At 38.4% G+C, this 24640-nt stretch overlaps 4 protein-coding genes across 6 annotated transcripts; 1 reads left to right on the plus strand and 3 right to left on the minus strand.

Moving 5' to 3' along the window:
- Window positions 1-1282: 1282 nt before the first annotated feature.
- Window positions 1283-12084, minus strand: slc35c2 (solute carrier family 35 member C2). Of its 2 annotated transcripts, XM_057039745.1 has the most exons (10): window positions 11709-12084; window positions 11444-11594; window positions 10433-10496; window positions 10296-10368; window positions 9019-9187; window positions 8851-8934; window positions 7486-7661; window positions 5257-5386; window positions 4135-4157; window positions 1283-2466 (listed from the first exon to the last, which is right to left on the minus strand). In XM_057039745.1, exons 1-10 carry the CDS (start codon window positions 11814-11816, stop codon window positions 2449-2451), a joined length of 996 nt encoding a protein of 331 aa, XP_056895725.1. In that variant the 5' UTR covers window positions 11817-12084; the 3' UTR covers window positions 1283-2448. The 2 variants fall into 2 exon arrangements, with proteins under 2 accessions (XP_056895725.1, XP_056895724.1); XM_057039744.1 differs by lacking the exon at window positions 4135-4157 and having other exon boundaries at window positions 11709-12072.
- Window positions 12085-14847: 2763 nt separating this feature from the next.
- Window positions 14848-15636, plus strand: taf13 (TATA-box binding protein associated factor 13). The gene is made up of 2 exons (XM_057039747.1): window positions 14848-15007; window positions 15114-15636. Exon 2 carries the CDS (start codon window positions 15115-15117, stop codon window positions 15487-15489), a length of 375 nt encoding a protein of 124 aa, XP_056895727.1. The 5' UTR covers window positions 14848-15007; window position 15114; the 3' UTR covers window positions 15490-15636.
- A 975-nt stretch (window positions 15637-16611) lies between these two features.
- tnnc2.2 (troponin C2, fast skeletal type, tandem duplicate 2) lies at window positions 16612-18884 on the minus strand. The gene is made up of 6 exons (XM_057041687.1): window positions 18777-18884; window positions 17963-18014; window positions 17742-17885; window positions 17372-17486; window positions 17143-17279; window positions 16612-16948 (listed from the first exon to the last, which is right to left on the minus strand). Exons 1-6 carry the CDS (start codon window positions 18777-18779, stop codon window positions 16917-16919), a joined length of 483 nt encoding a protein of 160 aa, XP_056897667.1. The 5' UTR covers window positions 18780-18884; the 3' UTR covers window positions 16612-16916.
- A 1099-nt stretch (window positions 18885-19983) lies between these two features.
- On the minus strand, window positions 19984-23777 carry LOC130530468 (troponin C, skeletal muscle-like). Of its 2 annotated transcripts, none has more exons than XM_057041658.1 (6): window positions 23618-23777; window positions 22044-22098; window positions 21637-21780; window positions 21419-21533; window positions 20967-21103; window positions 19984-20417 (listed from the first exon to the last, which is right to left on the minus strand). In XM_057041658.1, exons 1-6 carry the CDS (start codon window positions 23618-23620, stop codon window positions 20386-20388), a joined length of 486 nt encoding a protein of 161 aa, XP_056897638.1. In that variant the 5' UTR covers window positions 23621-23777; the 3' UTR covers window positions 19984-20385. The 2 variants fall into 2 exon arrangements, with proteins under 2 accessions (XP_056897638.1, XP_056897637.1); XM_057041657.1 differs by having other exon boundaries at window positions 23575-23776.
- Between the last annotated feature and the right edge of the window lie 863 nt (window positions 23778-24640).

A 24640-nucleotide genomic window follows, 5' to 3' on the forward strand; every position in this document is an offset into this window, starting at 1 on the left:
CATCTGCAATGACCTCCAGGTACAACAGGGGAAAAAAAATTAAACAAAGATTAAGACAACTCCTAACGCTAGGACAGAATAAACAATCCTCCACAGTGAAGGTCCGTACTGAAGTGAGGTGGTTGGAGGACATTGTTAAAATGTCCCAGAGTAATGAGAGTGTCAGTCACAAGTATGTTTTAAAGATGATTCCATGTGGATGATGTACCAAAACCTCAAGCAGAGTTTCTTAGGCTACAATAAACCTGTGGGAGACTTGAAGTGTAAAATGAGCAGGTTTGGCAAGTTCCTGTGGTCCAGTCCAGCATGGTATTAATGATATATGTGGTAGTAAAAGTCTCTGTGCAACAGAATTCCAACGATCAATATTTTAAGGATCTCCAGTAATGAACGTAGCAGATGGATAAAATGAGTCAAAGGGTTCTGGGATGGAAGCAGCAGCATGCCTATGAATTATGTCCCCATAATCAAGGATTGATAAATCGTCTCGACTGTACTTTTACTATAGTCCAAGGAGGAAGTGGACCTGTTTCTCTATAAATATCCATGTGTTTTTGGGGATAATGTTTTCAATTTATGAATAAATTACTACAGATTTGCTGTGAGGGTTGATGTGCTTTTCTGTAACTACTCAGGCAAGTCATTAGGTGACTTTTGTTGCATACTTTTATATTGTTCAAATCATGGTCTAAACCCAGTGGAGTTTCTTTCAGTCCCGCTGGAGTGACGCCTCAGATTGATGAGTTTCTCACAAGAGCCGGGAACAGTTTCACCCGTGTCTCGTCAAAGATATACTGTATTGGCGGGGGCATAATGGCCAGTGATGGGTCAGACTAAGGATGGTTCACCATGGAAAACAAGGCAAGGATGTTTCTGTTGGCTGGATTGGCTTTACCAGGGTGCCTGGTGGATGGCTCTTTGTCCAAAAGGCCCAGCCAGGCTCAGCTCGGAAGGACAAATTGGGTCCATCTTCCAGTCCGCTCACTTTCTGCAGGAAGGTCCATGAGGTGCTGGTGCAATGCGGTTTGGGCTGTAGTCATGGTCGTGTGCCTCCACGACCCAAAATGAACCAAAACCTTGTAGGACATGTCATCTCACTGGGGGAAGGAGCCTGATCTTGTGTGGAAGCTTGGCAGGAGATATTTGGGCTCACCTCCACGCATGGCGTGGACCCTCCATGACTCGGTTGGACACTGGTCTCTTGCTGTCTTTGGTATCTACAGGTGAAGCGTTTAGTAGAGAGTTCTAGCTTCGGGGAATGTAAGATAGTTTGAGCACTAACAAAGGTAATATCAGTCTTTAATGCAGGCGGGACAGTTAAGTAAAGCACATTTCTAACCCTCGAATAACTTGCTTGAGGCTGAGTACAACAGAGTTCATGGTCCTACTGTATTTTCCTTGATTTCCCATCATAAGTGAAATGATTGAGTGCTTGACTAGCCTTGAGAATGACAGTAATTGTATAGATGGTACAGCATCCTTATGTCAAACCGATTCTTGAAACACATAATAGCATCAACACAGAATAGTCTTGGCGATTCACTTATTGTGAAGATGGACTGTAGATTAGCTAACAAATTAGGAACATATTTAAGTAATTTTCTCACAAAAATGCTTTGGTATAATCCAAAAATAGAGTTCCTTGGAATGCTAGAGCAGTATCTCAAAAGAGCTTGGTTATCAACTTGATTGGAAAATCATTTTTATATTGAAGAAATCAGAGTGGGCTTATTTTATAACTGCTTAAATAATAACTAATAAATTATAAAACTGGACATCAATGTTCTTAAAAAGCTACAACATTTTTCCAGATACATTGAATTAAAGCCAAAAAAAACCCTGGAAATCTTTAAACAAAATTCACTATTACCATTTCCTCACATAAAACAGAAGTGTGTGTTTTTTTCCTTCTGGAGAATCAGGCTTCCAATTGAGATACACATCATTTATAATCCCCATATCTGTTATAGCCTTGTTGTTACAATTCCCAACAGTTCTCTTGGTGGGGACCTGCACCACTTCCCAAAGACCATCCCTGTAGTCCGTCATAAATAATGCATTCGCATCACAAACTTTTCTCAATATGAGAAAGAAATGACAAACTCCCTGGAAAAAAGATGCCAGAATGTATTATTTTAAAGCTTTTTACAACCAAATGAGCTGCATGTGTGTCCTGCTACACTTCATAAACATCTAACAAGGAGCCCAAAAATGTCCTAAAGACCAATTATAGAGCTGACGATGGTCTGGATGCGTCTCCCAAACTGGAACTGCTGTGGCTGGAGTGGTGAAGTGCGTGCAGTAGAACCAAGGCACTGGATCAATGCAGAGGGAACTGTTGCTACTTTTCTTCATCATTGTATTCATCATCTGCGGAGTCCTCTGTCTCGCTATTGCTCTTCCCCAATAAGGGAAGCTCAAGTTCCTGGCTCTTGGTGTTGATCTTCCTTAAAGTTGGGCCTCTATCTAATGGGAAAGGTCACAAAACAGATACAGTAAGCATTCAATCCAGTTCTGGCCTTTTGGTTACTTAATGTATACAACAATGATCTTCTAAACAACCACTCATGTTGTTTCCCACATCAATCGTCTGTTCATCATGCACCAGTTCATTCAAAAAGTCTATCTTTAGTGTATTTCTGACATCAGGAGATACTTTTTTACATAAATCAAGTTTTCCTGAATATGAGATTGTTGTTAAACACCCTAAAAAATAAGATCAAATCCGATTCTACAGTTCAGACACCAAAAAAAACAAAAAAGAAACTGCACTACCTAAAATATTTACAATTCTTGGCCTATAAAATTCATCTGAACTTCCTTTACACTGGTCCACCCTAAAGACAAACCATCCGGACAAACTAAGCAATAGGCTGCAGTTTATGTTGTCTAGTGCAGTGCAGATTATATAGATCTGCATATTGGTGAAAACAAACAGCCAATGCACAGATGCATGGCCCAACACAGGAGGGCCAACTTCCCAGGACAGGATTCAGCTGTCCCTCTACACCTAAAAGATAAGGGACACTCATTTGAAGAGAGAAATGTTCATGTTTTGGCCATAGAAGAAAGATGGGTAGGTGGTTCTCGCCACCCATCTGTTGACTGAACAGTTTGTTACTGGTCTTTACAGTAGTTATTAGACTTTAAATACACCTTTACCTTTTTTACTGTGATGACAACACTGTGAGATAAATTAATGTGATATATTTGTCTTGGGTGTATGAAATTCTATTGATCTGGTATTTAAAAGTGCAATCACCCTCCGGTATCTGACTGAGTCAAATATTTCTCTGCCATCATGGGGGGTGCTATTCCCATGACCAGGGAATACACCATTTGTGGAGCAAACAGACAAGCAGATTGTCCACATCATGTCCTGAAGCGACTCAGCTAATCCCAATTTGTTTTTTAAAAAGGCTATGTTAGCCGGTGGTTCTGGTCATGTTCTGGTCGCATCAAGTTTTACAGTCATGTGGGAGGTGTCGGAGTGGTGGACAGAGACACCCCCCACCGTGAAGATGTGTGTGGGTGTCATTTCTTCTATACAAATAGAGTTAAATATAGGACCATTTTTGAATATGATTAGGTTGAAGAAATATAAAATAAAATTTAAAAAAAACCTCAGAAATGGTTAAAAAAAACAAACATAGTGTGGGTTATTAGACTTAAATGCAGATTATTTGATTTCGGTGTTTAGAAAGACCCTCATTCCAAACAATACCGGAGGCTTTATAACAATGTTATGAACAACATAATCACTATTACTAGTAGTAGTCATCGTACTAGTGGTAGTAAAAATAGTAGCGTTGATTATGCAGGGCTGTGACCAGTCACACAGTGGTCCTGACCAGCTCCTCAGTGGTCATGAGCAGTTGCCCTGTGGCACGGACCAGCGATGATGACCACTAATGGCGCTGAAGACACAGCAGTTGTCAAAAAGACACCTTACTGACCTACACAATACTCCAGAAATCCTGCAGACATTACTGAGAGTCTCTACCAGGTGAGATATCAAGAGCGTTCAGTAACATAAGTGAGCAAGGCTGCAAATTTTCTCTGAGTCTTATTAAGAAAAAAAAATCCCCAGTTTTACATATGTCCCAATGACTCACAAAAAGATTTTAAGGTTACCTTAAGAAAGCCAATCAGGGTTTCTGGAAAGAGACATTTCTGTTATTTTTTTCTCTTTTGATCTTGGTGATTCACATTAATCAGATACTTCAAAGACAACTTTTCCCAAAGAGTAACAATCCAAAACATTACAGATAGATGAATTGTACTACAGGTATGGCAATATATTTTTGTAATTACATCCATACAATCTTGTAACCACTGTTAAAGGTTGTATCAGATAATTGCTCAATTACAGGAGATCAGTCCTCACACAGTACAAGGAATTCATTCCTTGTCCCAGTTTAAATGCAAAGGATAAAGTCAAGTAACTGACAGGAACATGTCCTCTTTAACACTAGGTGGCGATATGCATCTTTTGGCATCTTAATACGTCCCATTTTTGTTTGACACATTACAACGCATGATAAATAACTGGAGTCAGGCAGCATGATGGCATTTCTGCCAATGGAAAGATGGCTTTGTTCATCTCATACTTGATGCACTATTTACTTATTGTGCAAACAAGGTGCACACTGTCCCCCCAGGTCATGTGTATTTCCAGAGATAGACCAGAACGTATGCTAACTTTCTTCTGGGATCACGGGCTATGCAAAGGTAGCGGAGCACAGGTACATGCATTGTCTAGTTTAACTCTAATTGACACATGCCAGAGCATATTGATTTCCCAAAGTGTGCCAAATATCAGTTGGAATACCGCATTTACGTGCATTTTAGGTACCTAGAGATGGTTGGATTGGGGTAGTAATTCATTTTTGGGAGTGTCATATAAACGTTCTGACTGTTAAAAGCTTTGCTACTGAGAGGGAGAGGCCTGAATGCTCCGTTTTAAATTGAGAACATGATATTTTTTCTCAGAATTCCTGATACACCCTTTAAGGTGCAGACATTTCGGTACTGTGGATTTGTTTTACTTCACAGACTGTTCTGAAGTCTGCATGGAGCTCAAACTGGATACGTTACTGTAGATGACTTGTGTCCTGCAGGCAAACTTACAACAGTAGAAATTGACGATTCATAACTTTCAATTTTCTGAATAGTTATGAGCAAAGAACAAATCACAAATACTTTTCATTGAGCTGACTGCATGTTTAATATTTAAAAGTACCAAGTTACACTTACTTTTTGACTTACATGCCTTGAGTCCCACATGTAATGAAATTCCACATAGACACACAGCAAATCCGAGCCAGTTGAGGAGAGACACTTTGTCTCCCATTAGAAATGCTGCTAAAAGTAGAGTAGACACTTCCTGTAGAAAAATACAAATAATAAATATGATTATGTCCTTAAACCTATATAACCGCTTTTTCAAGGACACCCTGCAATTGAAGACAATTCAAAATTCAGATCACAAAACATTAGTGAACTATAAAGTGCAAAATATGAGAGAGAACCTGATTAAGAATAGCAGGAAGGCTAAATGCTCATCACTGTGACATTGAATGCCTCTATTGAATTGAATTTGTTGAGTTCCAGTGAGTCCTGAGTTGTTTATTCCAGCCGTATGGAGCATGGAAGGTAAAGATGGTCATTCCTAATTTGGTCTCCACATGAGGGATAATCTGATTGGCCTGAGACTGTGAATGTGTTTGGAATTCAGTGAAGCAGCATTAATAAGTGAGGTTAAATATGATGGAAGCTTCTCAAGTTGGGCCCGGAGATCAATAAAAACAGGGCTGTCCCCTATGGGTGCAAAGACTGGGCCAGCCAACTTTACTAGATCAGATGCAGTGGTAAATAGTCTGTGGAAAATGAGTCTCCTATGATAAGATGTCGGTTTCAGCATTGAGGATGTGATATTCATTACCAAAATTGTGGTCAGACATACAATAATTTTACAATTTTAAGAGCTAGATTTGCCAAAGGCAGATTTTAGGTTCTCAAAAGCTCAATTAAGAGCGGACGTAATCCTGCCCAAGGCTGTGTCATCTGCACAGTAATAGCCGTCGAAACCTGAAGCACGATATTATAAATTTATAAGTAGGACAAAAGAGGGCTGTGTATGGATCCTTGTGGAGACTGAGAGATAAACCAGGTGGATGAGAGTTGACCAACTAGAATATTATGGTCTCGAGCGTTTAAAGCTTTTGATAGGTCAGCGAAGAGAACTGCGCAGTGCCGAGGCCAACATTATAATGCTGTTAATAACAAGCGTTGTGGCTGATGTTGGTCAACCAAATCTGGTTTAAACGTCTAAACAAGATCAGAACATGGCTGCTGGCAACATGATGATATTAAAACAGCTTGTCTGATTTACAGAGGACTTTGTAGGAGTAGCAACAACAATCTAATCAATTTTAATGTTACATAACAACGTTTGACAAATTGACTTTAAAACAAAGATGCAGTACAAGTTGGAGCATTGACTAAATGTCAATAAAATCGGAACAAAATGATTTGCAAATCCTTTTAAACCTGAATTCACCCCAAAGTCAAGCTGTGTATTTAACAGTATGTGTAGTTTTGTGCTTGTATTCTTGTATGTTGCCTTTACTACTTTATATGATGGTCTAAATTATTACTCTATTTTACTTTATATTACTATATTTTACTTCCCATTGCTCTATTTTCCTTTTTGTACAAATGTTTTTCTTGTATGTTTTATGCACCAATATCACCAGATGTAATTCCTTATATGTGTGAACCTACTTGGCTCTTAACATGAGTATGACTTTATTTAATATTCAATATTAATCTTCATTACCTTTATTTTTTATCTGATACCTGCAACACGTTCACCCTAAAAGGCTCCTTTGACAGGGCAAATTTCACCACTTTGTCAACAACTGCACAAGCAACAAGGCCAACAGAACAGGTACAAATGCAACAATTCTATCATATAGAGCCCATGACGTCATCAAAAGATTCAGAGAAACGAGAAATGTCTTTACGGAAGCAGCACAACTGAAAACTAACACTGAATACCAGTGACATCTGATCACTTAGGCAGGACTGCACAAAAAACCCAACAACCTTCTGAGAAGAAAACCAGGACCTTGATGTCATACATCAAGCAAGAATGGCAAAGGAGTCCACTTAGCTTTAACAGTTCACGTCCTCAGTTTATTGGGTAGAAAGGTGAAGTAAGATAGAAGAAAAAAATGCTTTTTTTTTTTGGAACATACTGCATTCCATTCAAAATGAGTGAATGGAAAAAAAGGAAAATGATTACCATTCTGAACACACGAGTCTTGTCTTTGTAGCATATTCAATGGAATCCAGAATGAAAAGGATTTGCAAATCAGTGTATTCAGTCTATTAAATCAATTGTATATGTTTTTATTTATGTGTCACAAAAAATCATATTAATAGAGGTTTGAACAATACAAGTATATTTTAAAAAGTTACCTTAAAAATCCCTGCGATGGATAACGTAAGGCTGGACGTATAAGAGACAAGCAGGAACTCGGAAAAGCTCAAACCAAATGCCAGCAGGCCTCCACTAAACAGGGCGAGGACCGAATGTAGGAATGGTGAGAGCTCCGTCACCCGGAATAACTTATCTGATGTGCTGAGGCGCAGCCCTGGAAAACATGACAAGCTATTTAGAACTAAATCAACCAAATATAACTTCTTCAAGAATGTCATACTTGGATGTTACTACTCCATCAATGTATTTGCAACTAAGGTATGGGATGGAATACATGGAATAGTAGACCACCAAGGGATAAAAACCATTACACGGATCAGAGTTTGTGAAGTTATACTTATAATTACAACATTATTACGTCTCTTTAATGGACCAAATACTCAATGAAGATAATTTTGGTTGATTAATAGTTCTCTTTCCCTGCATTATGCATTGTCTTGCTAGATATTTCCTTCAAGGAAGAAAGCCCTGCATATGCATGAGGGATATTTGGTTTGGAACCAGTTCTGGAACAAACTTCCCCTCAATATTTAAGCAGCTTTTACATCAATTTGACTTCCAAGGGAAGTCTGCCTTCCACCTATTACTGGTATATTTGCACTGAGAGTTGTTAAAGGGTGTGCCCCTTGATACAGAAAGTGTTTAAAATTAGGTCTGGACAGTATGGAAATATAATTCAGCAGTACAAACGTGCACAGCTCAGTTACGGGCTGTCTCGCCCCAGTCGATGAGTTTTCATACGAACTGGGGTCAGTTTACAGAACATTTAGGCCTCAGATACCATTTAAAACTTTTGCTTTGGTATTTGATTCAATAATAATTCAGCATTTAATTAAATAATATTACTTATGACTTAACTCTTTAGCTTTGGTGTAAAATTGGAAAACATCATTCACATTTTTATGCATTTTACAAATATGTCAATTAAATGTTATCTAGCAACACATGTGGCAAAGTTTTACTGAAGAAATACATAGAATATATCATTTAAAAATATATTCCTTATGCAAATTAGTAAAAAAAGAGAGAAACCATAACTGTTTTACATCATTTCAATATCAATTTTGACAAAGTGACCCCTAAATTCTTTATCAAACAGGCCTTTGCAATGAACAATAAAAAATATATAAATATATTTTACAATTTCCAGAATAAAGATTAAATAAAAGAATAAATAAGCTCATATACATGATAATGATCCCTATATAGCACCTTAAAAGGTGCATTTCACTCCCACTCTGAATATATTTTTCACAAAATTAAAATATGAAATATGAATTAATGGTGATAGAAATCTTGAATACATGAAGAGATGAGGAAGTATAACAAACCCTAATACGGACCTTCGTTATACTGGAAAAGGGGGAAGAGCCCAATGAACATGAGTGGCTGAATGTGATACAAGGCATCTACCGGGTTTTGAAGACCTGAATGATGAGACAACAAAAATAAAGTTAGAAATAATGTGAATTCTCTGTACTGACACTAATATTTATCATCTTTGCACTGACCAAGTTCTGCTTTCTGCATGAGGACCTGTGTGAGGGTCCAGCGGATGCCCCCTAGAAAGGATGCTAACAGCACCATGACAAAGCCCTCCAGATTGAACTGGGTTGACTCAAATGTAAACATGAAAAGACCACCAGAGATCAGCAGGACCACAATGATGAGAAGGGGATTCTGGTCAAAAGGCAGAGCAATGATAGAGTAAAAGCATTCCAAAGAAATCAATCTGAGGTCAGAACACTGCAAATAAAAACAAGATGCAAAGTACATCCACCAACCGAGATGCGGTATATTGCAAAGATAAGTTCATTTCATAGGCATCTATAAAAAGTTTAAAAAGGTTTATAAGATACAAGAAGTGGTATGTTTGATTGGTACAAAACCCACATTTATATTGCCCAATCTCAACCTATCGGAAACTAATGTATAAGAACTGTAACTGGACTTTGTTCCGGCTGGAAGATAGTGAAGACTCGCTGTACAAATATATCAGTTTGACACCAAAACACATCATCAAAGTTCTTCTGAAAACAAACATTTTTTTCTGTCCCATTCACAGGATATCATGTGCACAATGCGAATGCTTAGGGGCAGAAACAATTATATTTTAGAAATGTTATCAATTGCCTGCCTGCTTTCATTCTGCAACTATGCCAAAACTATGCTAAATTGCTGTCTTTGGCATGCAGGCCTTGCTTAACATGGGTCACTGCAGATCAATTAAGAAAACATTTAACGATGCCTGTTGCTGGTCACGTAGAGACTGATGGAGCCTATCCCAGCTACAGCAGGGCCCTATGTGAGCAATTATGGGTTCGGTACCTTGCTCAAGGGTACCTCGGCAGTGCTCTGAAGGTGTTCTGGCACATTCCTCTACTACCAGAACACCTTCCAAGGTTTGTCTGCGCTGGGTCTTGAACCAGGGACCCCTCCACTTCTGAGCCAAGCCCCCAACAAGCTGAGTTACCACATATGACAGAATCACTTCAGATTCATTTTTTCCATCAATTTTGCCTCAATAACTAGTTTGAAAGTGTTTTTTTAATCATTAATTAACAAGCAATAGTAGTTTAATAATGTAAGTGTTTGCAAACTGTAACAGTACAACTGTATTATTCACAGAAATCTATGAATAGTTTTTAAAAGGTTTGCAGAGTTATCACAGCCACATGTGCATGTGATGTGGTGATTGTCAAAAACTGGTTTACATTAACAATACCTAACCATTTACAAAAAGAGATTTCACAATCTTTTGACAATTGGAAACAAAAATGTTACTCACGGGCTCTTCAAGTTTAAAAGCTAGGGAGAAAAAAAGGATGAAGAGCACCGCTGACGTCTTGGTCATGGTGTACCTTAAAAGACAAAACAGGTTTAGTGCAAACATTTCATTACAAAATGTTTCAACCACAAACTTACAAACTGATAGTGATGAAGAGCAAACTCCAGTTCGAAAGCCCAATATCCAGTGCTGTGGCCAAAGCTGGGTAACAGACAGAGAAACAGTGATGTTGGGGAGACAATGGCTTTGCATTGATGTGACATCTTCTCCCATCTTAATGAACTTCTCTAATCTTGACCAACAGGATACATCTGGGTGCTGAGCTTGGTTGTAAGCAGCGTCAGCACTTTTACAAAACATTCTCATGTTCTTCTTTTCCTGTCAACATTCCTCAAACAAAATCTACATATCATAGCATTTAAAGATAATAATAATGACAATAATTCTTCTCACAACACTACTTAACATTACATAGTAAAGAATGATTAAATACCTATTTGATTACAATATGACAGTAAGGACTTGAAGGAGCATGTACATTTCTTTTCACATATAAATAAAATAGTCCAATAGTCAGCATTTGTTAAATCAAGTATGTCCAGTGAACATGACCTATGTGATTCTATACTATCCAGTGACGTGCATTATTACCATAGTAATACCATGACAATAGACATTCTGCCACTATCTTATAACAAATAATTGCCACATTTTGATATAGGAACAGAAGGACTTGCTGACTTTGGTTTAAGGCTTAATGCGTGTATTTCTTTACATATTGTTCATTACTGTCATGGTGGCCTTGAGTACTCAGAAAGATACCTATAAATAAAATGGTTTATTTTATTACTCTGTATATCTTGTGCAACCTCTAAGACACTGATGTCACCATGCCAACTTCCACACGACACTCATCTGCCTGAGTGTCAGCATGACAGTCTCTCTGGCTGAATGATAGTTTTCATGCATCTCTCAAATCACTATGGAGTTAGTTGCTTTTCTCTTCCATTAAGTATAATTTGGCTTGTTTCTTCTACCCTCATCTCTGTCAGAACCCCCTTTGACGAGTGTGGGATTGTAACGTGACATGGCAGGTATCGACCTCTAGTGTTGGAGCCTGGGCCTACAGGTAAACTATGGTGACGTACCTGTTGGAGCAACTCTCTGGAGGTAGTCTGCCCAGTTCAAAATTATACGAGGCTTCCCTGTCCAGCTATGCAGAATCCTTCGAGTGGCAGCCGAAAGTGAGAAGATTATAGTGATGTGTACTAAAGTCATGAAGAGGGGATATTGGAAGTCCTGAGAGAAATAGTAGGCTAATTTAAGGCTCAGAAGAAAAACAGAACAAAGTCACATGATAACACAACTGCAGTCTATGCGTTATTGATGATGACATAAAAGGCTTATACTTACTGTCATCAGCCATTTGTTATAAAATGTTATTCCAATGGAGAATATATAGTAAAAGAGGACTAATCCAATGAGGCGAAGGCCCCGGTAAATGGACTGCAGGTGTGCCATATGGGGCTGCCAGAGTGCGCTGGATCCAGGATGCCTACAGAAAGGTCACCTGCGAATTAAGACTGATGCACCTCCTGGGAAGTTGGAGAGGGAGGGGGAAAACTGAGATCTGCAAATTACAATTCTCTATCCTATTAATTTAGATGAGTACTGACAAACAGACAGACAGACACAACAAGCTGTTGAACTACGTCAGCTAATAGGAGCCAAATGCCTTAAAGCTAACGTTATCTATCGTATCGTAATAACGTATTCTACGTGTACCATATGTGCACAAGTGTATAACTAAGTAGTTAACCGTCTACATTGTGTAATGGACAAATATGTTCTCAGTGCAGCTGTGCTAACCTCGAAACTTACCTGAGACATTGCCCTTAATTAGGTAATGAACTGATTAACTAGCTGATTATACCACAACCTTCCTCAAGATGGCAGTCGAGAAGTCTTTGATAATAAAATAAATTATTTTTCTAAAGAAGTGGTTCCTAGCCTGGGTTCAATCGAACCCCAGGGGTTTGGTGCGTCAGGTCAAGACACACACCCAACTCATGATTTGTGATAACACTCCCCGCTTGGCCATCATTGGCTGTACGTGATCATGCTACATTACTTGGCCTATCTGTGCTGCAGGGAATTTAGTGCACTCAGTAGTCGATTTGTGACTGTTCTGATGGTACATCGTGTGATTTCGTCCTTAATATTTTAATCCCTTCATACTAACTATGTTGAGCAAAAAAGAAAGCAGTCAGACTAATATGTGCAATGTGGATGTATAATGGATGGCAGTCTTCATCCTAACTGAATGATTTGCCATACCAAGTTCAGCAATTCTAGTCCTGCACCGACAAAACTAAAAGAATACTTCCTTAAGCTGCATGGAGCTGGGGAATACAAGAACACAACACTTGCTGAATTCAAGGTGAAACGAGCCAGATTTGATGAAAAGGCTACACTGCCTGTTCTTAGCTTTGTACCCATCAACAAACTGATCCTTACAGCATCGTACGAAGTTGCTTACCTGATTGCATGTTTTTGTTTGAAAATCATGTTTTGCTAGTTTTGTTGTTAATGCACGGTTCATTTTGTGCAAGAGTAATACATACCTATGTCTTGAATTTGAAAAAAAAATCATATTTTGTTTTTCAACAAAGAAGGGCTCAGTGAATGTGCATGTGAAACTGGTGGGGTTCAGTACCTCCAGCAAGGTTAAGAACCACTGTTCTAAAGCACCACAATTGCACTTAAATTTAAAAAAATGTAACTTAATATCTATACATGATGATCGACCAAGTGACATATGGAATCCCAATGAAAAATGTGAAAGTTAAATATTAAGGAGTTATGAAACCAAAATTTCAAAAATCAAATCAATCTTTATTTATATATTGTCTGTCATAAAGAAAAGCAAATATATACTCAATTCCTGGTTATAAATTAGTATTTCCAGTTTGGATGCATTTTTAACACCGAAATTGAAAAGCTTTCATATATGCCTGTACCATTAAAAAGGAAAATCCATTTATGGGTTATATTAATGGACTAGAAAAATATCTTCAATCCCATCATCACACCTTCCATGATGGGGATGGGGACTCTGAGGCAGAATCTGCCATCACCCAAGCTGAAGTCACCGGGGTAGTTAGCAATCTCTTGGTGACAAGGTGTCAGGGGTGGATGAGATCCGCCCTGCACCTAAAGTCTCTGGATGTAAGGATGTCCTGGCTGACACACCTCTGCCAGATCACATAGCAGTTGTTAACAGTGCCGCTGGAGTAGCAGACAGGGCGGCTGGTACCTGTTTTCGAAAAGCGGGACCAGAAGTTGTGTTCCAACTGATCCAACCTCCTCGGGAAGGTCTACACCAGAGTACTGGAGAGAAGGATTTGGCCGATAGTTGAACCCCAGATTCAGGAGGTTTTCGTCCCGGTGGTAGAACAGTGGACCAGCTTCATTCACTCCACAGTGTGCTTGAGGGGTCATGGGAATTTGCCCAACCAGTTTTCTGTTTTGTTGATCAAGAAAAGGCATTTGACACGGTCAAATACCTTGGGGTATACTGCTCCATGAGTATGGGGTCCGTGGCCCCTTGATAAGGGCTGTTTGGTCTCTGTACCACTGGAGTAGGAGCAGGGTGACCGAGGGAGGCCCTTGAGAAAAAGACAAGGCATAGATTTGGTGATGCCATAATTTGTCATATTGCCAACCGGACCCCAATCTGTGCCATATCTTATGCTCTGATCTAGCACAAACCTGTACGCAAGTGGAAATATTTTTTACATGATTTTTTACCTGACAGTCTTATGTGAGAAAGACAAAAGACAGTATAAATGTGAGACAATATTGAAAAAGATATTTATGGTCTTTCAAAACCACCTTATTTGTGTAAAAATTCAAAAGACCAAAATAAATGTTAGATAAATACAGGGTTAATATCACAAAAACACTTTACATTAATGCCAGTAATTGTTTTTATTCACTATTTGTCCAATTATTTTTTGTATCCTTTTGAACCTTTCAGTGTTGTATTAATGAAAGGATTCCAAATAAACTGGCTTCTTACTTTTTCTGCTCAGCTATTCTGTCTTTATATAATCTGTGCAAATAATACCAACTGTTTACTGGAACATGAAATAAATTATTTGGATGCAGGATGATTAAATTATGCAACGTGTAGAAAAACTATGGGTATAATGTGGAATGTACTCATTTTTTAGGCTTTACTTTGAGATTGGATCAGAATGATTTTCTTATCAAAGCAATCCTTCATTTTAGCATGGTTAATGTCTTATTTGCACCTTAATTTTTCTTCACACTGTCTGACACTCCTGTATATAATTTTAATTTCTGTATATACTGTGCAATGTACATAGCAATGTACATAATAGAAGAGTCTTTTATTTTTTTTTCTTTTAGTACTTTTCTGTATTGTACACCACGGGCTACCGCTGTAGCGTGCAATTTCCCCGATGTGAGATCAATAAAGTCTTTTATCCTTATCCTTAAACATAAAATTCTGTCTTCCAAAACACCGCAAAGTGAGACAGACAGGCAGGCAGACAGACAGACAGATAGAGGGCGCGCGCTTCCTCTTCTGTCGTAAAGCAGAAAAATGACGTAAACTGGTGAATGCGCAGAAACGACGTGGTGCTGATCCGGAAGGCTTACAAGCGTTTTGATTGTTGATTTGCAAGGTAAGTTCTGTTGGAATTACTTAAAACTAAAACTCAGGCTGACTTTATTTGGCACGTATTTATCGTGAATGTTGACCATAAACCAATAAACGTGTTTTCCTTGCAGAATGGCGGATGAGGAGGACGAAACTGGTTTTGACGAGGAAGGGGAAGATGGCTTCGGCGTTGTTGATGTTGGCCACGGGCGGAGAAAGAGGCTCTTTTCCAAGGAGCTTCGTTGTATGATGTACGGATTTGGAGACGACCAGAACCCATACACAGAGTCTGTGGACATACTTGAGGACCTAGTAATCGAATTCATCACAGAAATGACTCATAAAGCCATGTCCATTGGACGCCAGGGTCGTGTCCAGGTGGAGGATATAGTTTTCCTAATTCGAAAGGACCCTCGCAAATTCGCCAGAGTCAAAGACCTGCTGACAATGAATGAGGAGCTCAAAAGAGCACGAAAAGCTTTTGACGAAGCAAATTATGGCTCATAAAGTCAACATTGCGCAAGTTTTAAACAATCCAGTACCTTTCCTTTGTAGGCTATGACGTCATTTGTATGTTTCTGCGGTATGGGCGACGTATAAATTATTGATGTCGCGCTTTTCAAGACAGCTCAATAAACGTTTTGGTAAAAGGTTTGTGATTATTATTATTTTGCTGTAATAGGTCTTAAATCTGACATTAAGTTTACATTCAGCACAATTTTGCTTATGGAATGTTGTCCACAGTTTGAATGTCTAAAATGTATTTACAATAGAACTTTTGGATGAGAGGTGAAAGTATATAAATTATTATAAATTTATCTAACATGTTAGATCATACTTAAAATGAGCTAACATAGCTATGAATAAATGTCATTGCTAGACACACTTGGACTAAATTAACAGAAAAGTCAGTGCAGTCATCATTTACTTGATTCCTAATTTTGACTTCCAGATGAGTAGTAGCTTTTGAAATATTTTTACATGTTTATAAAAAAAAGTACTGTTCTCAGGCTGAAACACTGGATGAATATTAACAGATCCAGCATTAACGGCTCAATAACTGAACACAGGGATCTTTATTGTACAGTATGCAAATGTAAAGGCTGCCTCCTCTTTAGAGTCACTGCCACAATCATCCCGTTAACAGGCTCATTAACGCGCAACTACAACCATGAAGGTAGTTTGGCGGGCTTTTCAGAGCGCACTCTTGTTTGAGGGACCTATGATTTCGTAGTTTATTGAAAAACAGATTCAAGAGGTTCCATAAAAATGCTGGATGACAAAATCTGGATGGTATACATACATTTATATTGAAAACATACAATTTACAATAAGGTGTTTTTTTAAAAAAATGAAATAATTTTCTGTTTTTTAAAATAATTTGGCACAATATTGCGACTCATCCATATTTTACATCACTCTTGCATGGTTCCAGTATGGAGCTATATATGTCACCATCTTTTCATGATGACCTTCCTAAAAATCCAAACAATATCCAGCATAAACATAATTAGAAAACTGGATGTAGTTCAAACAAAGCAGAAAAAGAAAACAGTACAACTTTATTTATATTCCTCAAAAACAAGACGTTTACACAGACCATAAATATGACAACTGAGTACAAGTAGCATGTGTTAATTCATTTATTCCATTCAAGCCAATTACACATGGAAGTGGCTGAATTAAATTGGTCTAAAACAGGCTGCTGTTCTATCTTGATTTGAGGAGGCGGGTCACTGGTAATTTTGCCTTTTATCATATGCATATGTCAAGGCTGAGTGTACTTTATTTAATGTTATTTCTTTATTTATAATAAAGCTGGGGGAAAGTATAGCCCAGCCAGAGACCCTCCACTGGTTACCCTAGCTGTTGACGTCTATAAGGATAGAAAAGGACCAGGTGGACAATAGGAAAGGAATGTCCGAGTCGTGGGTTTACTGCACATTCTCCATCATCTTGAGAAACTCTATAAAAGAAAGATAGTTGGGGTATTATTCTTGAGATTAAAAAGTAACTATATCTATTACCAACTGAATATTTCACTGGCAGCTCATATTGTGATGCTAGAGCTCACGCATAGCTTTGTGTGGTCGCTATCTGCTGTCTAGGATAACTGGAAATGATAATTTTACATTTTATCATCTTCAAAGGTCAACATACCATCAAAATCCAGCATGCCATCAGCGTTTTTGTCTCCATCTTTCATTAGTTCGTCAATCTCGTCCTCTGAGATGGGCTCCCCAGTGCTGCGGATGATGAGGGCAAACTCCTCTCTATCAATATAGCCATCACCATTCCTGTGGGAAAAAAAACACAAAAGAGAGTGTCAATTTAAAGAGAAAACACACACTCAAAATAAATTCTCGTATCTAAAATAAGGCGGACATACTTGTCAAACACACGGAAGCACTCTGCCAGCTCTTCCTCGCTCTTGCCAGCCTGGTCCTCCTTTAGCAGCCTCACCATCATGACCAAGAACTCCTCAAAGTCAATGGTGCCACTGCCTGGAGGCAATAAGGTAAAGCCACAAACACAATCACAATGGACAAACTGCATATAATGTATAATGTACATAGTAATGTACATAACATAAGAGTTTTTTTTTTTTTTTTTTTGTACTATACTGTACTGTACCACGGGCTACTGCTGTAACACTTGAATTTCCCCGATATGGGATCAATAAAGTTTATCCATATCCTTATCCTTAATCAATAATAATAATGTATAGAGTTAGAAATAATGAAGATGAAATCTCTCACCATCCTCATCGACTTCCTCAATGATCTCATCCAACTCCTCTCTTGTGGGGTTCTGGCCAAGCATCCTCATGACTGTACCTAACTCCTTGGTGCTGATATCACCACCACCATCGGTGTCAAACATGTCGAATGCAGCCTTGAATTCTAAAGGTGTCAAAACATCTCTTTAATTTGTTTTGCCAGAACAACACGGTAAAGTTACTTTAGTTTAACCTGCTCACCAGCCAGCATTTCCTCGCTCAGATAAGAGCGGGCCTCTTGCTGAGCATCTGTCTGCAAGATGATAGGTTAAATAGATAGCCGGTTGGACAGACAGACAGACAGACAGACAGACAGACAGACAGACAGACAGACAGACAGACAGACAGACAGACAGACAGACAGACAGACAGACAGACAGACAGAGGGCTTCTCGCTGAGCCTCTGTCTGCAAGATGATAGATAGATAGATAGATAGATAGATAGATAGATAGATAGATAGATAGATAGATAGATAGATAGATAGATAGATAGATAGATAGATAGATAGATAGATAGATAGATAGATAGATAGATAGACTTCCCACACTTATGCGACTAACTGTTTCCTACCAGGAATTTAAACAATGCAGTTAATGAGTGTAGCTATTTTAGGCTCAACACATTTGGTCATCTCAGGAATGTGTCACATAAGCAGAATTTGTTGCTCACTGCAGAATCACTGACTCTCAAATTTACTCTTCACACAACCATGATTTATTCACATTTACAGGAGGTAGCTGGATAATATCAGATCTAAAAACACTATATAACCCCCATTATGTTCAGTAAACTGCATACTATTCACATTTCTTTAGAAGGATATTTTTTTCTTTTAGAAAATCTGATTTTATCAAATGGAAAAATTATGATTGTCTGTTGATTTCCAGTCTTTCAAATACTATTATATTATTTTGTGTGAATTTAATTTACACTCAAGAGAAAAAGCAACAATTTTAAAGACTAGTTTTAACAACTTGGAGCTCAATGGGTCACTAGTAAAATAAGATGTCTTACCATTTTTGAGGATTAGCCTTTTGCCCCAAACAACAAAAATATGTAAAGCAGAGGTCAATCCTTGTGGACCCCAACGGAGAGACGAGACATCCAGTGAAGGCTCACTCACAATTTAAATGGAATGGACAGATCCCACCCCTTGCCTCCCACAGGCCTCCAGATTTAGCACTCTGAACTTTTAGGGTTCTGGGGCCACTGTGAACCAATCACTTAGAAGAGGTATAAAGTTATCTTTTCTGAAGGTTGAAGAAATGTAAAATCAACAGACAAAAGTTGGTTGTCCGTTATGATAAGTCTGAATGTGTGAAGTGAAAATGTATACAGGTCAGAGCATTTTGTTGGTTTTCCCAAACCTGATTGTCAGAGCGATCTCATAATCACTGTTCCCCATGAAGGCTTTAATCAGATAAATGAACATTTTGGAACTAGTGGAGTCACAAATTTGAGCTTTTGTGTGCATTCAAGCTGAGTGAGAAAATCAAAACAAGCAGAAAAGTGTTGTGCATTTGGACTCCCACCCCCCACCCCTACTCTACCCCGAATACTGAGCCTCCTCAACAGTGTCCCTAAATAGCAGGGAAATTTTAGGTCAAGATGGGTATAGGAATGCAAGATGAGTTCCTGCACATCCTGGGACCACGCTAACCAATGAAAAACCTGATGCTCCTTATTTGGTGGGTACTTCTGAAGCCAAAGACCAATGTAAAAGACTGAATAGGTGGGTAGGAAGTTGAGGAAGGGAGTACATATAGAGAAAAGAGGGGGAAGACTTTTTGTGAAGAAGTCTTAGTGGGTGGGTGTTTACAGTTTATATACTGTACTTCCAGTCAAATGGAAGGATTAACATGCTTTGGGGCTGCCTTGAGCTTTTTGGACATGGTAAATGCTTAGTGGCCTACTGGAGAAAACCATTTTGGGAATTCGGTAAGGTTCGGGTTATTAAGGTAGATAATTTAATAGCATCTGATAAATAGTGTAGATGTTACTATAGGCACATAATAGTATGAAAACAGGACTTCCTTGTTCAAACATAGCTATTTCAAAATCAGTGAAGGCAACAGTTGGGAACGGGTAATGGAAAAGGAGTATACGGGTAAGGGAACGGAGACGGTGGCAGCATATGTTCCAAAAGGCTCCTAAATGATCAATAAAATACAACAATCAGACAGAATTCACAGACACACACATAGTAATAACTACAAAGATGAACAGGAAGTGAAACAAATTTATTTGGAAAGCAGAGAACAAGGTAAGAATTTCATTTTGACAGGGAGGAACATGACTTGAAATCAAGTGGTGTAGCATTTCCAAATAATCAGCTGCCAAGATGGGACAGCTGGATGGCTGGTTACAGGAGGTAGCCAGGGGAAAGTGTCTTCGTCTTAAAAGGTTGAAACAGCTATTTATAGACTTTCTCACCAAGCCACGGGGTTTCATGGGAGTACTGGCAGGGTTAGTAGTCCAGTGAAGTTGAAATAGATGTTTTTCGCTCCTCACCATTTTGTTGACTTACATTATATCCATAATTGTTTTGGCTGGTAAGAGTTTTATGAGTTTCCTTTCAACTGTTGATCAGGAGAAGGCATGTGTAGCGGAATGTAGAATCTCATCACTGGACATTTTCCATCATTTTCAAAAACTCTGGAGATTGAAAAACAGTAAAAAACAGTTGATCAAGCCACCATTCTGTCATGAAAAAAACAACTAGATGTATATCCACCTTAAAAAACTGTAGCTGTTGTGAAGCATCATATCAGTCACTGCTAAAGTGGACGTGTGTGTGGACACATCTGAGGTTGGAACTACAACTGTTGTTAAAACTTGGATGTCATGAAGAAATAGAAATGTGGCAAAAGCTCCATTCATGTTTGCTTTGCTAATTCTAATGCCAGCAATACTGGTATAAACTATATCAAGGATAAGGTTTCTACTTATCTTTCCAAAATTATTTAAAAAAGAAGGATCCACATGGTTAAAAATAATTTCTGCCATAATACAGCCAATCAGAGGACAGTAAGTACTAGAAAAAGAATAAGTTGCATTTGCAACTATCTGGCTCTATTCTTTAAACAAGATCAAATGTTGACAGGTGAACTGAAATTCCTGTATGTATTCCTTCAAATAAAAGACAACATAATATAATATAACACTAAGGAATGCTCGCTCGTCACCCTCCTAATTCACTCTTACCATCAAAATCAATCTTTCCATCTTTGTTTGTGTCTGATTCCCCAAACATTTCATCGATATCTTCTTCAGTGACTTGCTCTCCTGTCAGATGGAGGATTGCACCAAACTCCTCCCTGTCAACGAAACCATCTCCATTCCTGTGCATATGGATATATAGTATGTATCATTTACACTGTGAAAGATATCAATCTTGAGGAACAGCAACAACAACGACAGCAAGAAAAAGAATTATAGTAAAAATATAAAGATAGCACCAATAAATCCCTCAAAAATGTTTTTGTGTGAAATGTAGTTAATTAAATGTGAGAAATTACTCTCAGCAATATGCATTAAAAGAACAGTTCTCATTTATTGGTTTGTTTTACTGTGACCAAACATCACAGTCAGTTTGTTGTAACATGACTCCTGTGTAAAAAACAGATTTGTGCAAAGTGTGAGATTTGGTTTCGTACTTGTCAAAAATTCGGAAGCACTCAGAAAGTTCTTCTTCACTCTTTCCAGCCTGATCTTCCTTTAACTGTTGCACCATCATGACCAAGAACTCCTCAAAGTCAATGGTACCGCTGCCTGAGGAGAGGGGATATGCGTTATTGGAAATAAATGTCCCATTTCCAGTTTTGGAGGTACATTTGTAGATTTGTTTTTTATTGTGTGCATTAATATGTATTACCATCCTCATCGACTTCTTCAATGATGGCGTCCAGCTCCTCCCTTGACGGGTTCTGGCCGAGCATTCGCATCACAGTTCCCAACTCCTTGGTGCTGATATCACCACCACCGTCAGTGTCAAACATGTCGAAGGCAGCTTTAAATTCTGTATGGCATAAGTGAAAATGCAGTTTTTATTGCAGATATCTACTAAAGACTTCAAGACTATGAAGCAAGATATATGAAATTGTGTATTAAACCCCAAAAAATGTGAAATAACTTAAAGTGGTCACCCTTTTGCTTTGATCAGGGCCTTGCAAACCCTTCTCTCAATGAGCTTCCTGAGGTGCAATTTAAGGGCTTTCTGCATTCATTTATGTTTTATGATAGAAAATACTAGCGTGTTTTAGATGTGGTGGCCAGACAAACCTGCGATCATCTCTTCCGTCAGGAAGGAGCGAGCGTCACTTTGGGCATCAGTCGGCTTTAAACAGATGACAAAAAGGTGGTGGCAGGGTTAGAAATGGTCAAAATTTGGCAAGCAAGGCCTACCAACCTAAGAGAGTTGGTTTACCGCTCTATAATCAAGGCAGCAATTCTCGTGATTGAATCGAAAAGACATTTAATTCAAAACACTAACTTTCTATGCTAAATATTTCATGCTGTATCAGCCAATTCAAGAGGGTCTAAAGACTATTTTCTAGTATTAAAGTCAGGCACCCTAAAGTTTGATGCAAAAGTCTTAGTTTATGCAGATATTAAGCAGTTTAAAAAAAAACAAAAAAACAATTCATGACATGTTCCACTGCAGTCGTTCTGCAATAATGCTTTCAAGTAACTATATATGTTTTGTGGTCCCTTTTTAATGATTGTGACATGTTATGTGTTCTCTAATCTGAAGCATTTGTTATTAACTGGTAATATCACTTTAAACTGCCTGATACGCCCGCTATGTGTGTCTTTCATCCTGCTCTGCCGTGTTACTGCAAGACGACGCTTTCCCACTCAATAGGTAATTTGGGGTTATTTGCTACTGAAAGATTCAAGAAGACATACAATAAAATTAATGTTTGACAAGAGTTTTGCTTTTTTGTTTTGTTGCATGCTGAATCTTCATTTTGGATCCTGCATGCTTCAAAATGTCCTCTTGTATTAAAGTTAACAGGGTATCCTTTTTGTCTCTGTTGTTTTATACCAAGATGCAGTTTTTCTGCAAATGTTCATGCTAGTAATATTGAAACAACATACATTTTGGATTTTTAATCATAAACTATGTATCCAGTTAATGCTATAAGAAAAAACTGAAATAGAAGCTATAAAAAACTGTCACACTTCATAAAATACAAGCTGTCTACAATTGCCAAAAGTTGATTGCCCAAGCCGATAGTCGTTCGTTAAGTTATTCCATCTCTTGTTAGCTTGACACAACCTTGTAATACTTAGAAGGTCATACATTATTCACATTCAAGCTATATTAAGATGGGATTTAGGGGAGGACGAGAGAAGGATTCTTTCAACTGAGCTTTCCAGTTGAGGTGAAGAAAAAGCCGCCTGGCTTCTCACTTTACTCAGCTGTGTCCTTTCTATCTTTATCTCTGCCCCTAATCCCTCAATATCAATCATTTGGACTTTAGTTACAAGGTGCAGTATCAAAGGGAGATTGAAAAATCCTACATTTAAAACGCATTAATTGAAAATATTCTGCATTAAAGGATTTTCTTTCTCTACCTACACGAAGCAACATAAAATCAGAAGTATTTTACAACCTTCTCAAAAGTAAGAACACCAGTAACAGCAGCAAAAGCCACTAATGTAGACCTGCAAGACATCGCTGAGAGGTGAACTTTGTGGTTTGTGTATATGGTCCACCTTTAGCCACTGGATACATGGGGCATCTATCCCCATCAAACCAAGCAAAAACAAACCAACAACAAATTTCTCAAAGAGAAAACATCCTTGCCGTCATTTTCCTTTTATCTTTAATTCAGATTGCGGTTTCTTACCATGATGGCTGTTCTTGTTCAGCAACAGACACCAGTAAAAGAACAACAAGAAGCGTTCCTGCTACACAGCTCTCAACGGTGCTTTGCTTCCCTCCATTTGTACTGTCCCATTTGATCACACTTTTAATGAAAATGAACAGGATTGGGCAACAGGTCCTTCCTCAGATAACAGAGAGCCAATCATATTCTCCTTTAGTTGTGTCCTCTCACAGCCTACAGATGGACATCCCCTTGTGTGACATACACTTCAATAGCCCATATTTAGATAGCACACAAGTGGTGTGGCATTTATCTAAAAAAAAGAAAAGAAAGCCCATGGGGCAGCTGGAGGGTTTTTTTTATGACAGAGGATCAACAGAGCATCTCAGTATGGATGGACCCTTGATTACACACACACACACACACACACACACATGCACACACACACACACACACACACACACACACACACACACACACAGAGGCTTCAATAGGCCTCACTTCTAAGTATTTAAATTCCACTGATTAGACAGTATGATGAATCTATGACAACATGACAAAAATAATGATTTCAATATACGCTAAAATATTAGGTTTTGTTAATAAGAAATAATAACTCTTTGGTTCTGAGGTACTGAGAGCATTTTTCTTGTAAAAAGGGCAGGAAAGATGGAGCCTGATAAGATGCAGAAGAGGATGGAAAGATGAAGCTGTACATAAAGGAGCAATGGCATAGTGCCAACTTTATATAGGATGTGTTTGTCAAGGATGTTCAGCTGCTCAACCTAGAGAACATCCACAAATAGAATCAGTTAGAGAACAGAATGATGGAAAGAGGCACAGAATAAGAAAGGAATGATTGGTAATAAAGAGGACCAGCAGTTTCTCCTAGAAGCAAAATACATTTTTAAAGTAGAACACTAGTGTGCAACCCTCTTCAAAAGCTCATCTGCCCCAACACTTACCCCACCAAAAACCCAAACCAGATACTACCTCACCTGTCAACACAACAAACTTAAAAAGAGTATCTGGCAAATCTTGACC

This window comes from Takifugu flavidus, chromosome 8, assembly GCF_003711565.1.
Source record: "Takifugu flavidus isolate HTHZ2018 chromosome 8, ASM371156v2, whole genome shotgun sequence".
NCBI lineage: Eukaryota > Metazoa > Chordata > Actinopteri > Tetraodontiformes > Tetraodontidae > Takifugu > Takifugu flavidus.

Coding starts and splice junctions, on each gene's coding strand:
- slc35c2 (XM_057039744.1), bottom strand. CDS start 11,816: ATGGCACACCTGCAGTCCATTTACCGGGGCCTTCGCCTCATTGGATTA. Junction 10,497..11,443: donor CCAGAGAGTTGCTCCAACAG/GTACGTCACCAT, acceptor TCTGTTACCCAG/CTTTGGCCACAGCACTGGAT. Junction 2,467..5,256: donor CAAGGCATGTAAGTCAAAAA/GTAAGTGTAACT, acceptor CTTTCCCATTAG/ATAGAGGCCCAACTTTAAGG.
- taf13 (XM_057039747.1), top strand. CDS start 15,115: ATGGCGGATGAGGAGGACGAAACTGGTTTTGACGAGGAAGGGGAAGAT.
- tnnc2.2 (XM_057041687.1), bottom strand. Junction 17,280..17,371: donor TGCTTCCGTGTGTTTGACAA/GTATGTCCGCCT, acceptor TTTTTCCCACAG/GAATGGTGATGGCTATATTG. Junction 16,949..17,142: donor TGGCATGCTGGATTTTGATG/GTATGTTGACCT, acceptor TTTCTTTTATAG/AGTTTCTCAAGATGATGGAG.
- LOC130530468 (XM_057041657.1), bottom strand. Junction 21,781..22,043: donor GACGGAAGAGATGATCGCAG/GTTTGTCTGGCC, acceptor TATGCCATACAG/AATTTAAAGCTGCCTTCGAC. Junction 21,104..21,418: donor TGCTTCCGAATTTTTGACAA/GTACGAAACCAA, acceptor CCATATGCACAG/GAATGGAGATGGTTTCGTTG.